Genomic DNA, 19,077 nt, shown 5'->3' on the forward strand with positions numbered 1-19,077 from the left:
CTACTGTAAATGAACATTATACAAGATCGGGGTTATTCTACTGAGTAGGACTACCTAACTCAGGATAGGTTGTAAACCTCACGCCAGACACTAACAACGTAAATAGCTATTGCTTTCTCTTTTTTGATGTTTAAAAAAAAGTAAAAATAGCTAAGCTAATAACTACAGACTTCAGACTTTTTGAACATTGAAGACGCAAAGTTGACATTTTAAGAGATTTTGTGAAGCAGATTTATGTAAACGTCATGATGTACATGAGAATTATCCGGAGAAATTACATATTAGCGATCAGTAGCACCAGACTGACCGTACACATTGATGTGATAAGCTTGATTTAAATGTCCAGATTACCTTTAGAGGTCCAGTGTATGGCGAGACCTTCCTTCACCTAAAAGCTTGAGTGTATACTATATAACACCTGGTGTCTACAGACGCTCGCTATAGAAAGCATTTACCTGGCTCTTTAATATACAACACAAAGTTAAAAGGCAAAATTAAACTAGATTAATGCCGATAAAAGAGCTGGCTGTTGACTGATTGGATACACGTTATGTATGAAAAGACTGTTTTGTTTATATGATGGCCGATAAAATTGGTATACAGACGTGATCAGAGAAACAGTAGCGCATAGGCTACCCAACAATTTGACAAGCAGAAAAGTCAAACACCTACACATTATCTCCTAAGGAAATCGTTAAGTATGTATACAGGCATTGCATGGTTAGCACCAGGAAGCTGTGTCGTTCGGAATACGTTAAATGTGAGTAATGTTATAGAGAGTTGTACCGATATTGGATAATGTGTTGAAACTTCTGGATGTGTACACTGGAGCGAATGGACCGCTAGGACCCTTGTGTAAGTGACCATATTACATTAACCTACTCATACCACAGCGCTTAATAAAACGTAATGCCACTGCTAGTAAATTATAGCACTAAACAACCAGAAACTATAAATGCTATTGTTTCAACAAAGAAATCGTTTTGTTAAAACACGTAATCAAAATTCTCAAACGTCACTCAGAAACCGACATAACTAAAGATTACTTGTAATAAAACTGACAATATCCGATTATGTAACTTTGTTTGTTCGGAGAGTTGCATTTCGGAACTTCCAACGGTTGTTTGCCGTTTTAATATTTTGAATAATGTTTACGAACTTGTTTATTGAATGTTAGCTGCATTGTTTGGAAGACTCGATACAAAACTTGAACGTTGATAACGAGGGAAGTGCCATACTCTCCTACAGAAACCAGCCGCCATCAGGCACCTTCTCTGGTAGGTTATCGCAGCCAAGCCGTCAGGGACCGATATGTATGGCGAAAGCAATGCGTACGATGTAGGCGGCCCTAATAATTAAATTGAAGGTCATGGTTTAGAGAATGTGAACATGGGGTTAAATCGTTATCAACCTTCTCATTGTAAATGTACATTACCCAAATATGTGTAAAACGAATGTTGTATACACTGTATAAGCATTGTTTCTACTCTGTTCACTATCTTAAATGAATCAATAAATAAAAATAATCGCTAATACTTTCTATCCTTTTATTTAAACCATTAAATTATTATACACTAAAAACTCAGATTTTTTTGGTCTCGATAAAACACATCTCTTTCTTTTTAGAAACGGTACGTTTACTAGCCTTTAGTTCTATTCGCTGACGATTGGCTCATTCTGAGAAGTACTGTTCCTAGGGAATACACGGTGTGAATTAACATGACCTGCCCAAGCTTCTGTAAATTGAATGTAGTAATATATATATACAGTAATAGAATAAAAGCAAATTACGTTTGCCACAATACCAAGATAGGAGGATATGGAGCTATCGTCGTGCAGAGACAGACGGAGAGGTCGGCACCGATGTTAGGAAAGGATAGCACAACAATATGACTGTATAAGTGCAATAAAGTCGAGGGTGAGTGGAGGGCACGCCAGTTCCTTTGAATGCCAATCTGGCTACTTTTGTGAAGTGTTTCCGCTGCAGCAGTGACGTATCACCGATACAACGCCATCACTCCCATATCGAGAGGGGATGTCAACGTCTCCATCAGGCGTGTCCAGCAATGATGTATTAAATGTATAACTTATTCGTTATTACTGATGGAAATATCATTTAATTGTACAGAAGTGACGGACAAAGGCGGTCGTTTATATTAAAGTTATTGATGTGAAAACGTCCAGAAAGTATTAACATACATTTGAAGATTAAACACTGAACACGATTAATTGAACGAGCTTGGCAGAATTAAATATGTGTAGCAGGGAGGTGCGTTGCTAATATCAGTAACAGTGATGTCGAACCTTAAGTCGTTTGCCCATCTGAAGCCACAGTGAATGGGACTTGATTGGAAAGTGCTTTCTTGATTTCTGAGATCACGGTTAGTTTAGGCGAAATCAGCAATCAGTTCCAACCATGATTGCTTATTTTATAGCATTAACGCCATTGATTTCTCGACTTACCGTACATAATCACTCCAAGAACTCCTTCAAAGTGCTTTGGCGAAGAATTTATTTCGGTACTTTTGTTTATTTCTGTACTTTAAAACAAATACAAATATCGTTTAAAAGTTTAGTATTAACCATATCGTAACGTCATTAATGGTCAAACATGCTTTTAGAGTCATCAGTGGCTCAATAGATTATATCATGATTCGAAAAAAGCAATGTTACCCTGTATAATTGTCTTAATATTGAGTTTTATGTTGTTTCACCGTCAACTGCAGTGACGTCAAGCTATTGTAATTGCAGGTGTGGACGGCGGGAGATACAAGTCATGCGGGTACGTGAGGGATTTATCTGTTCAGTGATTCTAAGTGTGATTGACAGCTGGGGCTATCTCTGTACCCTCTCGAGTCCTAGTAATAAGACAACAGGAAGCCTTAAATACACTGCGTCACAGACCAACCCATGGGTAACTCGTCAGGCTCCTCCAGGACGGGGGCCAAGGTACAATCTACACTTGTTTACAAATACGCGCGTGAACCATCCCTCCGGGGTTTATATGTGTCAACTAATATGTACTGTGTTTATATCTTAACTCTTCGTTGATTATTGTGAAAGGATGCGTGTTGTATAAACATTGAAGACAGTAAAGAAATTAAATTAGAATTTAAAATGTCAACTGGAATATTTTTTATTCTCAAGGAATAACACTGAATTACTAAAATAACAAATGGGGCAATTATCCAACACGTTCTGAATGCAATGTTCCAGTGTTACACCAAGCATTACCACCAGTCGACTCTTTAGAAGTCATCAGTGTCTGAGGTGCTAACGAGATAGCAGTGTATCCTTCGTACTTTTTTGGACGCTTTGTATTTGTGAACTATCCTCAGGATACGAATACCTCCTTGATCAAAGCACCCTCCGTACGATCGATGGCCAAACTACGACTGACACAACCTAGATAAAGGGTACGCGGTTCAACTTAATGGTGACACTTTGTGTTAAAATGAGTCTTTTTCATTGTCTACTTATTGTTTTGTGCAATTTTGGAGAATTGTCTTCGCTAAGGATCGGTCTGTTAATGCCCAAGGATGTGTATAATTATGGGATACCCAGCTTCCAAACGTCATCCGGAGCCTTTCAGGCGGCTCTCCAAGACATCAAGGTAACCGGCCAGGTCGTGCATTACACGTTCATTGACACGTTTTGTCTAAACAGCCTCGCTCTGGCCGGCACGGCTAACATTAGCAAACATGTCGACGTCATCATTGGGCCGGCTTGTGGACAGGAAGGTAAGGGAAGATACTTATGTTTTCATACAATGTATAACTAAAAACACTTGATATACCAACCTCGATGTTACTAATTGGAAATCTAGAGGAAAATGCGAGTAAATATTTATTTTATTTCCCCTTACTTAACAAAAGTCTGCAAAAAATAATGTAAATAAATGTTTAAATTAATATTTTAACTGATTTAGGAAACCTGGAAATATAATGCGTCCTTCTTCAGAAATGTTCTAATCTCCATACTGAAATGCTCCCTACTTTAAATAACAATTAAAAGCAATGTTGAAATCCAGATTTATCACTGTAGCTGTAAGGATACATGTTTAGCTGGATAAGACACCTAGATCAACCAATATTCCAGTATTCAGGCAAACCTGCCATGTGGATCAGCAGGGATTCCAAAAATTATTTTAGATCAATGAAATGGCTTTGTAGAAAGATATGATATCTATCTCCTCGTATTGTTAGTGTCAGTCAGACTATCCTACATTGATCTAGCGGTAAAACTTGGCTTTACTTTAAACCATTTGATGACGTTTGAAAATAGTGGGTAGTAAGTAGGTATATACATCAGGTGATTATTGATTAAGTACACCAAAACCACTATATCTAGTAACCTGTTTGGTTTATGATATCAGTTCATTGGCTCTAACATTTCAAACGTACCTATATTAGCGCCCTCAATTTCCCATGATTCGACAGCAGCTTGTATATCACAAGCGCCACGAATTCGCGTTCTTTTACATTCATAGTTACAATTACATATCTCAGGTATATTAAGCGAGATAATATTACTACCACTAAGAGGGGACTTTTACAGTACATAATTGGTCAACAAATCATTGCTAAAAAGTTGGTTATAACATGTTACATTACAAAGACTCTAAAGAAGAAGATTTACTAATCAAATTTATAATAGAAGACTTAAGTAGTCACAAGTAACATTGGAGAAGATTTTGTAATCTTTGTTATGTGACTTTAGAAATTAAAAGTTACATTGCAGATGATATATTAATCGTATGTCATACAATGACTGTAGTAATCATAAGTAACATTGTAGAATATTTACCAAATCTTTGTAATAGGAATACGTTAGACACCACAGTTAACATTGTAGAAGGTATATCAATACTATGTGATACAATGACTGAAATATATTGATCCTATGTAATACAATGACTGTAGTAATCACAAGTTACATCGTAGAAGTTATAGTAATCCTATGTAATACAATGACTGTAGTAATCACAAGTTACTTTGTAGAAGTTATAGTAATCCTATGTCATACAATGACTGTAGTAATCACAAGTTACTTTGTAGAAGGGATATCAATACTATGTGATACAATGACTGAAATATATTGATCCTATGTAATACAATGACTGTAGTAATCACAAGTTACTTTGTAGAAGGTATATCAATACTATGTGATACAATGACTGAAATATATTAATCCTATGTAATACAATGACTGTAGTAATCACAAGTTACATCGTAGAAGTTATAGTAATCCTATGTAATACAATGACTGTAGTAATCACAAGTTACAATGTAGAAGATATAGTAATCCTATGTAATACAATGACTGTAGTAATCACAAGTTATATCGTAGAAGTTATAGTAATCCTATGTTATACAATGACTGTATTAATCACAAGTTACATCGTAGAAGTTATAGTAATCCTATGTGATACAATGACTGTAGTAATCACAAGTTACATTGTAGAAGTTATAGTAATCCTATGTGATACAATGACTGTAGTAATCACAAGTTACATCGTAGAAGTTATAGTAATCCTATGTGATACAATGACTGTAGTAATCACAAGTTACATCGTAGAAGTTATAGTAATCCTATGTGATACAATGACTGTAGTAATCACAAGTTACATCGTAGAAGTTATAGTAATCCTATGTGATACAATGACTGTAGTAATCACAAGTTACATCGTAGAAGTTATAGTAATCCTATGTGATACAATGACTGTAGTAATCACAAGTTACATCGTAGAAGTTATAGTAATCCTATGTGATACAATGACTGTAGTAATCACAAGTTACATCGTAGAAGTTATAGTAATCCTATGTGATACAATGACTGTAGTAATCACAAGTTACATCGTAGAAGTTATAGTAATCCTATGTGATACAATGACTGTAGTAATCACAAGTTACATCGTAGAAGTTATAGTAATCCTATGTGATACAATGACTGTAGTAATCACAAGTTACATCGTAGAAGTTATAGTAATCCTATGTGATACAATGACTGTAGTAATCACAAGTTACATCGTAGAAGTTATAGTAATCCTATGTGATACAATGACTGTAGTAATCACAAGTTACATCGTAGAAGTTATAGTAATCCTATGTGATACAATGACTGTAGTAATCACAAGTTACATCGTAGAAGTTATAGTAATCCTATGTGATACAATGACTGTAGTAATCACAAGTTACATCGTAGAAGTTATAGTAATCCTATGTGATACAATGACTGTAGTAATCACAAGTTACATCGTAGAAGTTATAGTAATCCTATGTGATACAATGACTGTAGTAATCACAAGTTACATCGTAGAAGTTATAGTAATCCTATGTGATACAATGACTGTAGTAATCACAAGTTACATCGTAGAAGTTATAGTAATCCTATGTGATACAATGACTGTAGTAATCACAAGTTACATCGTAGAAGTTATAGTAATCCTATGTGATACAATGACTGTAGTAATCACAAGTTACATCGTAGAAGTTATAGTAATCCTATGTGATACAATGACTGTAGTAATCACAAGTTACATCGTAGAAGTTATAGTAATCCTATGTGATACAATGACTGTAGTAATCACAAGTTACATCGTAGAAGTTATAGTAATCCTATGTGATACAATGACTGTAGTAATCACAAGTTACATCGTAGAAGTTATAGTAATCCTATGTGATACAATGACTGTAGTAATCACAAGTTACATCGTAGAAGTTATAGTAATCCTATGTGATACAATGACTGTAGTAATCACAAGTTACATCGTAGAAGTTATAGTAATCCTATGTGATACAATGACTGTAGTAATCACAAGTTACATCGTAGAAGTTATAGTAATCCTATGTGATACAATGACTGTAGTAATCACAAGTTACATCGTAGAAGTTATAGTAATCCTATGTGATACAATGACTGTAGTAATCACAAGTTACATCGTAGAAGTTATAGTAATCCTATGTGATACAATGACTGTAGTAATCACAAGTTACATCGTAGAAGTTATAGTAATCCTATGTGATACAATGACTGTAGTAATCACAAGTTACATCGTAGAAGTTATAGTAATCCTATGTGATACAATGACTGTAGTAATCACAAGTTACATCGTAGAAGTTATAGTAATCCTATGTGATACAATGACTGTAGTAATCACAAGTTACATCGTAGAAGTTATAGTAATCCTATGTGATACAATGACTGTAGTAATCACAAGTTACATCGTAGAAGTTATAGTAATCCTATGTGATACAATGACTGTAGTAATCACAAGTTACATCGTAGAAGTTATAGTAATCCTATGTGATACAATGACTGTAGTAATCACAAGTTACATCGTAGAAGTTATAGTAATCCTATGTGATACAATGACTGTAGTAATCACAAGTTACATCGTAGAAGTTATAGTAATCCTATGTGATACAATGACTGTAGTAATCACAAGTTACATCGTAGAAGTTATAGTAATCCTATGTGATACAATGACTGTAGTAATCACAAGTTACATCGTAGAAGTTATAGTAATCCTATGTGATACAATGACTGTAGTAATCACAAGTTACATCGTAGAAGTTATAGTAATCCTATGTGATACAATGACTGTAGTAATCACAAGTTACATCGTAGAAGTTATAGTAATCCTATGTGATACAATGACTGTAGTAATCACAAGTTACATCGTAGAAGTTATAGTAATCCTATGTGATACAATGACTGTAGTAATCACAAGTTACATCGTAGAAGATATAGTAATCCTATGTGATGCAATGACTGTAGTAATCACAAGTTACATCGTAGAAGGTATATCAATCCTATGTTATACAATGACTGTAGTAATTACAAGTTACATCGTAGAAGATATAGTAATCCTATGTTATATAATGACTGTAGTAATCACAAGTTACATCGTAGAAGATATAGTAAACCTATGTTATACAATGACTGTTGTAATCACAAGTCACTTTGTAGATGGTACATCAATCCTATGTTATATATATGACTTTTATTATCACAAGTTACATACCAGAAGATTCAATAATCCTTTGTTATACTGAAGATATTACATTACAGGAAATTGTAAAGCCCTTCGTGTTACAATTGTAACCTGTGATACATTGTAGAATACTGTGAGTAATTACCTTTCTCTGCTGCGATAGAATTAATGGGATACTCATTTAAAAATTCGAGGGATTTCAAGTTCTACCTTTTTTATTTTTATGAGTTATCCCTATATTTTCATCAATTTAATACGCTTACATTCGTATTTATAAGTCGAGTTAGATTATAAATTAAAATGTTCGAACTTGTGTACTCTGAAATTGTATTAGTTATTTAATTACATGGAGAAATAAAGCCATTACCTACTGTCTTATTTGTTTGTAATATACAGTTATTTAGCAGACAAGATACGAAACTAAGTGTATCGGACATGCAGGTTTCGTGTGATAAAATCTCAATTCAATAATGAATCATCACATGTTAGTACAAGTGATTGTGCATCATATCCTAAATCAGATTAAATGCTGTGTAGGGTCTTATTATTATCAAAGGGCACGTCGTGTTATTAATGAAAATCGACGGTTCCTGTACGTATTTGTTGGGAGAGATTAATACGACAACCTGCACACATGATTATTGATGGGAAACAAACAGCTCTGGTTTCTTTGTAATGGATAGAACACGTGATACTAATTGGACAAAAAACAATCCACTGCTATACATCAAAGAATGAAACTGTTCATTCCAATGCATGTTGCATGTTATCTTTCCCGATATAAGTTTACTGGGGGAAATCGTAATCGTGATTTGTGGGAATCACTCAAAGTAATATTAACGGGTTGCACCTGACATGTAAGGGTAAATTAAGACACTCCTGACCGTTATATTCCTTGTGTTAATACTAAATACGCGTGTCTGTTGGTTTTGTTTTAAATGTCGATGACGTTATCGATCCCACGCTGTCGTCTCGTAACTGCCATTTCTGTGTGGTGGTGGGCAGTGTAACGTCTAACTTAAGTTGTGAATTTGTGGAATCTCCGTTGACTGTGGGTTCGATGGCTGTATAACGTCTACTTTTAGTTGTGAATCTGTGGACTGTGGACTGGTTTGCTCTATAATCGACTCTACGGGATCATTGTGCATGTACTCAATGCCAAGTTCACATTATGCATATCATCGAAATACTTTTAGGTGTTCATGATTTTAAAGGTCATTCTAAATTTGGCAATAAATTGGTATCTTTCAATGGAACACGCCTATAAAATAGTAAGAGTTTCCGTTTGTATACCTTCACATTTATGTCAAAATGAGTTCTTCCAGCTCCGTACTTTATACCCCATATCAGTGTATCCAGCATAACACACGATTGTTTGTTCTAAGACAGAAATGAGTTTATCAAATGTTATTCTATTTATTGGTGTATTCAACCTAGGGTCGAAATTCCTAGACTCCAACATACATGCACATTGTACAATAATGTATTTTCCTTCACACTCTCCATCAAAAGGTCAAATGATGGTAAATGTTTGGTAAGGTTTCCTACCAATACTCACCGTGAGATCTATGCTAAAACGTAGCGTACTCTGTCCTAAGAACACAACGTAATACCATATCCTTAATCACGACGTCGTACCATCTGCATTGATCTTCTACTACATGCTTATCTGTGATACTGTATAGTGCTTACATTCGTCGGGGTCAATATTTCGCGGTTTCGTATTCTGTACATATTCGCGGGGTTTGAATTTCGCCGTACATCCGAATCCCATGTGTCGTGCTTACTGTTTTGAGCGTCTTCATTTAAGGGTTAAACCTCGAAATACAGGTAAACCGTTTGAAAACACTGATCCCGAACGTCGTCATTCGCCAGTGACTTCACTCGAAAGAAAATAAAATGTGTATGTACATTTGTAGGAGTAAACTGTAATCCATTAATCACCTACTGTGTACACATAAATATGTTGTGGCCACTTATTTATAAGTGTTGTTTTTCACATGGACTGCCCAGTTGTCCGGTGATAATCTGATTTGAGTTCATTTAAGCTTGCATAACAGCGTTGGGTTATAAGTATTTTCAACATGTTGTGATAAGGTCCGTAAAAGTGGTTAACATTTTCGATAATTTCGCTGGTGTTTAGAATTTTCGCAGATATTAGTCAAAGCGCGAATATAGCGAAATTAAAACACCCGCTAAATATAACCGCTATACAGTATCTGTTTTTCAAATCTTATTTTAATATTTTCGCTCAGTTTGTAACGAAATCACAATAGGCAATCCACGTCATATTAATGATGACGCCACAAATGATACAAACATGTTTAGAAATATATTTCATATCGTCTTATCGCTGGATGTCACCTGAACCTTTTACAAATAAACATACTCAAGTGACTGCTTTCGCATCTATCTATCCTATAGACAGATATGTGAAAAATGTATTAGAAAGTCAACTTTTCTATTTCAAACAGTTTTCGTTAGTAAACCATTTGAGGAAAATTATTTGAATTATTGCCATTATGTAAAAACTAGTCTGTTCAATTAGCGTAACAGTAAATGAGATTAGATATAGTCCCGATAGCCCCGGTGTTTCCCCGTACACGACTCCATGGTGAGAGCTTCTCCGGCTAAATATCTATGTAGTTGAGGAGTTGGTAGTTGTTGAAAACTAATACCATGTTAATTTTTTTCAATTCTCATTTGTTTTGTTTACCGAGGTCGATACCTCGACGGGTTTATCAGTGCGAGTTTGTTGCTTACACGCCGAGAGTTAAATAAATCTTTGTTACGACACCTCCGTAGAATTCTCTAACGACAGTGAATTACAAAGTGCTATGTCTGGAGGTTTTTGACCCTGTCTAAAACCTTTAACACTCGGCAATTTATGAACAGAAATCGGACAAATAAAACGCATACCGAATCTGAAACTATCGGTAATAATTTGATTCTCGGTTGAATGTATATATATATGATAGGTGTGGTTGACCACCGCTATTGTGTTTGACAGAGGATGTATATATAAGACAGGGTCGCTGCACTTGCTTTATCATCCCTTATCCTAATGTTATGGCTCGATCTTTTTGACATCAATTTTGCAATACAGATTAGTTTCCAGCAGTTGTTTTTGTCGCTCCATCGACTACCACTAGACAATGTCGCTATTAGCACAAGCAATGATGATTCAAATCGACATCACCAACGCCATGTCAGATCCATCATTTTTCTCTTTTGAACGTTTAGTTTATATTTGGGAATATCTTGATTATCATTGCAAAAGACCAAAGAACATTTCGAACTTTCGTGTGAAATGGTGAGAAGGCTATTATATCATTTCTCAATATAAGAACGCGAGGCGCACCTGATGCCTTTAAGAGCCGTTTCCCCGTGTATGTCAATGTTATAGTATATTTGTTTTACAGATGCGATAACCGTTATTTATGGAAACAATTTGTGTACAGCGCATGGCAAAGATATCATTCAATATTGACATTTTGATACCGTATAACGTTAAAGGGGAGTTACAGAAATCTCACTTTATAACTGACAGTTAACTTGTGTCCTAAAAGTGTGTTGATTGTCAGTAGCACTTGATCATCAGTTAAAATACCTCAAAAGAATGCATTAAACGAAAAATAAAAATAAAATATATAAATAAAATAAAGAAATTTAAAATATTTTAAATTCAAATTTTGTTTAATTGTTGCAAACCTAATGCATTTCAAGCGAGGAAAAAAAAAATTAAAACGAGAGCTTGAAAATTAATTTCTTTCAATATTTCAAATGACATTTTTGTTAGCAGTAAGGATCAAACATTTACATACATATAAAGTATGTGAATATACCGTTGAATCAAGACAGGCCTCCCTGCATCACCAGCTTACCTCGACCTTTACTTACAAGTTAACCACTAAGGAGAGGCCCTGGACAAGTGTTACGGTAGCCATCATTATCTCGTTGAGCACATTCCTTTGTTTGATATTTGGGTATGGTAATAGATGCACATTGTGGTTTCGATGTCAACTGTGGTAGATAATCTGAAAAATAAAGTAAATTGAAGTGGTATTTGAAACTAATATATCATTTATTAATATTTTTTCTTGACGTTCTTAACTTAAATATTCAACATCAGACCCAGTCTTCGACAGTTAGAATAACAAGTCCAACCTATGACGAGGTAATAGGAAATATCCCGATGTCTATGGATTTGCAACTAAGCTATTTGACTTGATTGTGGGGTTTTGAGATTTCATCAAAAGATTCTGAACACCTGCATTGGTAATTGTATCTAGAATATATGAAAGAAATAAAAGCTACCCTTCAAAGGATGAGATTGAAATAAAATAGTATGTCTTGGATTAAGATGGTAACTGGGGGGAATCTGTTGCGCATTATTTTGTAGATATTGACGTCTGCTTTGCAATGTATGAACAAATCTATTGTAAACAGATCAATTACGTAAACGATGTGTTGAAGGCATAAACGGGATGGAAAATTCTTTCTGGGGTAAATTTTACTCTTTATTTAAGAATCCTTGTCCCACTGTAGTGGTTTTTTTTGAACATACAGTAACCTCCCCTTTATTTCTATTTATACATTACTGTAGCGCAGTTAGGCCAGGACTAGACTGTTACAGAGACAGCACAACAATCTGAAACTCTTATTTCCAATCCCGGTCTAGCCCCGCTGACTTTTACATTCAGAACACTGTTTTTTATTGTATTTTCTTTATTTCATCTTCAATTCTTTTTCATAAAAGCCCTGCAGTGTATAATATTCATTTCAGAAACGATTTATTAAAGCAAAACACCATGTCAGGAAACGTTTATAGTAATGGTATTGAAATCCCTAAGAGAAAGTTTTAGACAAAATCATATCCAAAAACAACAGGAAAAATATTTGTAAATTTTGAACATCCAATTTTCAGTTAAAAGTTAAGACAAGATGTTGGAATTTAGTTCCAAGGCAGAAAAACAATATCCATAAATGTTTACAAGATATTGGCGAAGAATCTTATATTTCTAATGGCACCATACATCTATATACCGTCTATATACCAAAATAATATATATCCTAAAAAAAAATAAAAAAAAAATAGTGGAGGAAGTGATTTCAATTAGCATTATTGTTTCTTTACCTAATCTTTTTCCTAGAAAAAGGGACATAGTAAAGACATATTGTGATATACAGTTATCTTAAAACCAGAAATATATTTCAGTTTACGAGGATTTCTGTCAACAAAGTGACTTGTACTTTTGTTTTATTGTTTGCCTTTAGTCTCGAAAAAGTTCTTTCAATATTGACTGACACTAGTAAGATTTTGTTGCATTGTTGATCATTTCGTGAAAGCCCAAACATTACACTACCGCAAAAAATCCCCGGCATAAAGTATGTGATGTTTATATATTAGATTTGTCGGTGCACTAATAAATCGGAAAAATGGCTTGTTTTCTTAAGTACAATGCCTTATAACGTTCACTTGTAGTGTTTGAATAGGGTTGACTTTTCAGTGTAGAACAGTTACAGTATTAAATCTACCATACGGTCGAACGTCCCCATATCCTGACAATCTGATCTCACAAGGTTCTTCAGCCATTATGCACTATCTGATATTATCTGTGTGGCTTAAAAGCTATATATTACACAGGATGTTCCAAGACATTTTGTTTCTTTGTTCGTTTTTGTTTTTTGTTTTTGTAAAATTAGCGATGGACCCCATGTGGTCTTAACGACAATAAATCATAGATTCCACTACCATTCTAACCGGTGCGTTTAACTCTGCGTACTTAAGAGGTGGTCCGTTATCAATATACGATAAAGACAACACGATGTTGGACAGAGAAAGATGTGACGTTTGATAGGAACTTTGTTTACACCTGTTGAAGTTGTATCAACAAGGCGTGATTGTACAGGTTACGATAGAGTACTCTAGTGGCAGTAAGCTGTAGTGAATGAGAGTTTGGAGTATTACTGAGGAGCAATAAGTCGTCAGTTTGGCTAGAAATTGGTCATATTATCAAGTCCTTGAGGAGTTTAGGTACGCTCCATACGAAGGGAATGCAGCAAGAATCACGAAGCTGTTTGCGAAAACTACATACGAACACAAATTGTGCACAGTTGTAGTTAATACTAGACACGTTGCACACCTTCGCATTAAAGAGTTGTTATAAAGTAGTACAAACGATACACTACTTTGTATTTAGGGGCTGTTTTGAATTGGTAAACGAGACACAATACACCAATATGTATTAAGCCGTTGCTATGGAGTAGAAAGTAGATATACTAATGGAATGGAGAATTTGAAAAAAAACCACATTCTTTTTATTAATCTTAAACATCCTTTCTTCAAAATTCTTCTTTTGTTAGAACTTTTGACTTTTGAAATCGTGACATTACCTCACCTCGCACCAGCTTAAAGGAACGTATTTGTTCTTATAACGAGAATTTCACCGTTCATGAAATCCGAACGGCCAATTAAAAAATGGGTCGCAGACTATTTCTGAACATATTTTGTGAAAAGCACAATGTAATCCGAATTTAAATGATTGAGTTTCTGGTTGACCGTAGCTTTGATATGATTTCGGTGGCAAGATTTTCCAGCAGATTGTAGGCATTTCTATTGGAACCAGCTGTGCCCCTCTTCTGGTTAATTTGTTGCATTCTGAGGATTATTTTCATATGAAACTGAATTTATTAAAGAGCGATTCAGGACTCTTGAAAAAATCCTAGCCAAGTTCTACAATTTTAAATTCGGATCTATCGACGATGTGTTGTTTTTAAATAAATAACAAGAAATGTGTTGACCACATCGATCGTGTATACCCTCATTAGCTGGATTCTTTAACCTCAACCTTTTTCCCTGAACTTTACTTATAACATGACCTATATAGGAACAGCTTAATTCTAAGCTGTACGATAAGCGAGACAATCAAAATTTTCCGATAGCAAACTTTCCTTTTTTTATAGTAACAACCCTGCTACCCCAACCTACGGTGATAACATGTCGATATCTTGCAAATAACTGTCCAAAGAAGCAGGTTAATGGTAGCCGTCATGATCTTATTGGGAATGTATTTGGCCTTGTTTGTGTGATCGTACGGTCATTGTTTTTGGCCTTGTTTATGTGATCCTAATGTCAATGTTTTAGCCTTGTTTGTGTGATCCTAAGGTCAATGTTTTAACCTTGTTTGTGTGATCCTACGGTCAATGTTTTTAGTCTTGTTTGTGTGATCCTAAGGTCAATGTATTTGACCTTGTTTGTGTGATCCTAAGGTCAATGTTTTTGGACTTGTTTGTGGAATCCTAAGGTCAATGTTGTTGGCCTTGTTTGTGTGATCCTAAAGACATTGTTTTTGGCCTTGTTCGTGTGATCCTAAGGTCAATGTTTTTGGCCTTGTTTCTGTGATCCTAAGGTCAATGTTTTTGGCTTTGTTTATGCGATCCTAAGGTCAATGTTGTTGGCCTTGTTTGTGTGATCCTAAGGTCAATGTTTTTGGCCTTGTTTCTGTGATCCTAAGGTCAATGTTTTTGGCCTTGTTTGTGTGATCCTAAGGTCAATGTTTTTGGCCTTGTTTGTGTGATCCTAAGGTCAATGTTTTTGGCCTAGTTTGTGTGATCCTTGGATCAATGTTTTTGGCCTTGTTTCTGTGATCCTAAGGTCAATGTTTTTGGCCTTGTTTGTGTGATCCTAAGGTCAAAGATTTTGGCCTTGTTTGTGTGATCCTAAAGACGATGTTTTTGGCCTTGTTTGTGTGATCCTAAGGTCAGTGTTTTTGGCCTTGTTTGTGTGATCCTTGGATCAATGTTTTTGGCCTTGTTTGTGTGATCCTAAGGTCAATGTTTTTGGCCTTGTTTGTGTGATCCTAAGGTCAATGTTTTTGGCCTTGTTTGTGTGATCCTAAGGTCAATGTTTTTGGCCTTGTTTGTGTGATCCTAAGGTCAATGTTTTTGGCCTTGTTTGTGTGATCCTAAGGTCAATGTTTTTGGCCTTGTTTGTGTGATCCTAAGGTCAATGTTTTTGGCCTAGTTTGTGTGATCCTTGGATCAATGTTTTTGGCCTTGTTTCTGTGATCCTAAGATCAATGTTTTTGGCCTTGTTTGTGTGATCCTAAGGTCAATGTTTTTGGCCTTGTTTGTGTGATCCTAAGGTCAATGTTTTTGGCCTTGTTTGTGTGATCCTAAGGTCAATGTTTTTGGCCTTGTTTGTGTGATCCTAAGGTCAATGTTTTTGGCCTTGTTTGTGTGATCCTAAGGTCAATGTTTTTGGCCTTGTTTGTGTGATCCTAAGGTCAATGTTTTTGGCCTTGTTTGTGTGATCCTAAGGTCAATGTTTTTGGCCTAGTTTGTGTGATCCTTGGATCAATGTTTTTGGCCTTGTTTCTGTGATCCTAAGGTCAATGTTTTTGGCCTTGTTTGTGTGATCCTAAGGTCAATGTTTTTGGCCTTGTTTGTGTGATCCTAAGGTCAATGTTTTTGGCCTAGTTTGTGTGATCCTTGGATCAATGTTTTTGGCCTTGTTTCTGTAATTCTAAGGTCAATGTTTTTGGCCTTGTTTGTGTGATCTTAAGGTCAATGTTTTTGGCCTTGTTTGTGTGATCCTAAGGTCAATGTTTTTGGCCTAGTTTGTGTGATTCTTGGATCAATGTTTTTGGCCTTGTTTCTGTGATCCTAAGGTCAATGTTTTTGGCCTTGTTTATGTTATCCTAAGGTCAATGTTTTTGGCCTAGTTTGTTTGATCCTTGGATCAATGTTTTTGGCCTTGTTTCTGTAATCCTAAGGTCAATGTTTTTGGCCTTGTTTGTGTGATCCTAAGGTCAATGTTTTTGGCCTTGTTTGTGTGATCTTAAGGTCAATGTTTTTGGCCTTGTTTGTGTGATCCTTGGATCAATGTTTTTGCCTTGTTTGTGTGATCCTAAGGTCAATGTTTTTGGCCTTGTTTATGTTATCCTAAGGTCAATGTTTTTGGCCTAGTTTGTGTGATTCTTGTATCAATGTTTTTGGCCTTGTTTCTGTGATCCTAAGGTCAATGTTTTTGGCCTAGTTTGTGTGATTCTTGGGTCAATGTTTTTGGCCTTGTTTCTGTGATCCTAAGGTCAATGTTTTTGGCTTTATTTGTGTGATCCTAAGGTCAATATTGTTGGCCTTGTTTGTGTGATCCTTGGATCAATGTTTTTGCCTTGTTTGTGTGATCCTAAGTTCAATGTTTTTGGCCTTGTTTGTGTGATCCTAAGGTCAATGTTTTTGGCCCTGTTTGTGTGATCCTAAGGTCAATGTTGTTGGCCTTGTTTGTTTGATCCTAAGATCAATGTTTTTGGCCTTGTTTGTGTGATCCTAAGGTCAATGTTTTTGGCCTTGTTTGTGTGATCCTAAGGTCAATGTTTTTGGCCTTGTTTATGTGATCATTGGATCAATATTTTTGGCCTTGTTTATGTGATCCTAAAAACAATGTGTTTGGCCTTGTTTCTGTGATCCTAAGATCAATGTTTTTGGCCTTGTTTGTGTGATCCTAAGGTCAAAGATTTTGGCCTTGTTTGTGTGATCCTAAGGTCAATGTTTTTGGCCTAGTTTGTGTGATCCTTGGATCAATGTTTTTGGCCTTGTTTCTGTGATCCTAAGATCAATGTTTTTGGCCTTGTTTCTGTGATCCTAAGGTTAATGTTTTTAGCTTTGTTTGAGTGATCCTAAGGTCAATGTTGTTGGCCTTGTTTGTTTGATCCTTGGATCAATGTTTTTGGCCTTGTTTGTGTGATCGTAAGGTCAATGTTTTTGGCCTTGTTTATGTGATCCTTAGGTCAATGTTTTTGGCCTTGTTTCTGTGATCCTAAGGTCAATGTTTATGGCCTTGTTTTTGTGATCCTAAGGTCAATGTTTTTGGCCTTGTTTCTGTGATCCTAAGGTTAATGTTTTTGGCTTTGTTTGTGTGATCCTAAGGTCAATGTTGTTGGCCTTGTTTGTTTGATCCTAAGGTCAATGTTTTTGGCCTTGTTTATGTGATCCTAAGGTCAATGTTTTTGGCCTTGTTTGTGTGATCCTAAGGTCAATGTTTTCGTTTATGCTCATCAGTGTGCTTTGTGGTTTCGTCTTCACTTTCCCGGTAGTTAACTATGATGACGTGACATTACTCGGATATTTCCTAGACTTACATGGCAGAACGCACTTTCGCCCCTTTCATCCTAAACATTGTTCGAAGATCTCCCTGTACATTTTTCATGTTTTGCCCTAGTTAGATCGATTTCGAGTTCGAGCTTGGGTTTTGTATATTGTAAGAAGCTTGACGTTATCATATGATTGAAATATCAAAGAGATATTATGTGAGATATGATGTGATCATTTGTTATTTCTTATGGAGAAAATGGGTCCATTTTTAAATATTAATAAACGATTAGCGGGAAATAAGCAATACGTATTATACCAATGGCGAATTCAATAAACTAATGCATGCCATGGTAGTCTAACAATGAATTTAAAATAAGGAAGTATTTACATGCTCACAGTGTATATTGATAGGTTTATAAAAGGTTCTGTATTGTAAAGTTAACGACAGTATATGGCGTCAGTGAGGAAAACAGACGTAGCTGGTCTGTAACATAGAATTTTAGACTGCTTCGCTAGGATAGACTGTTTGATGTTTAATGGCTTTTGATAAACCCTAATTACATAATCATTCCTCAAACAGATAATATGCTTTGCATTCTGAAAAAAGGGCCTTACGTTAGTTCAATCAATATGGAGCTTAATTCTTATTTTGTCTGAATATTCTTATTTTATCATTCATGTATTCTTCCTAACCATATGGTTCGACAGGGAATTGGTTTGATATTGCAATAACATCGATACAAACATAATAACAAGTTATATTTAAATATCACAGGCTTTGCATTATTAAAGACATAAAAGTTGGTAGAACGTAACAATGATGTCTGTATCAGAAATGTTTAAGACTCCAATACAGAACATTACTGGTCATGAAATTCTGATATAACAATGAAAACAAGTAACATTACAAATAGATGCCTTTTTGGCTTTGTTGCAGTGTATGTTTGTTTCACATAGAACATATGAGTTCCAGCCAAGTCCTAACG

General features: G+C 35.3%; 1 protein-coding gene across 2 annotated transcripts in view; it reads left to right on the top strand.

Moving 5' to 3' along the window:
• The first annotated feature begins 625 nt into the window (after positions 1–625).
• Positions 626–19,077, top strand: part of LOC110458596 (atrial natriuretic peptide receptor 2-like) — a 43,520-nt gene continuing 25,068 nt past the window's right edge. The window contains exons 1-2 of one of the 2 annotated variants that reach the window (XM_021510367.1): positions 626–855; positions 2,752–3,740. In XM_021510367.1, the coding sequence (XP_021366042.1) occupies positions 3,434–3,740 (307 nt within the window). In that variant the 5' untranslated portion in view covers positions 626–855; positions 2,752–3,433. Of the gene's footprint in view, positions 856–2,343; positions 2,382–2,751; positions 3,741–19,077 lie in introns of those variants that run through there. The other variant, XM_021510368.1, reaches the window with a different exon arrangement.

Source organism: Mizuhopecten yessoensis, unplaced genomic scaffold, assembly GCF_002113885.1.
Source record: "Mizuhopecten yessoensis strain PY_sf001 unplaced genomic scaffold, ASM211388v2 scaffold9651, whole genome shotgun sequence".
Lineage (NCBI taxonomy): Eukaryota > Metazoa > Mollusca > Bivalvia > Pectinida > Pectinidae > Mizuhopecten > Mizuhopecten yessoensis.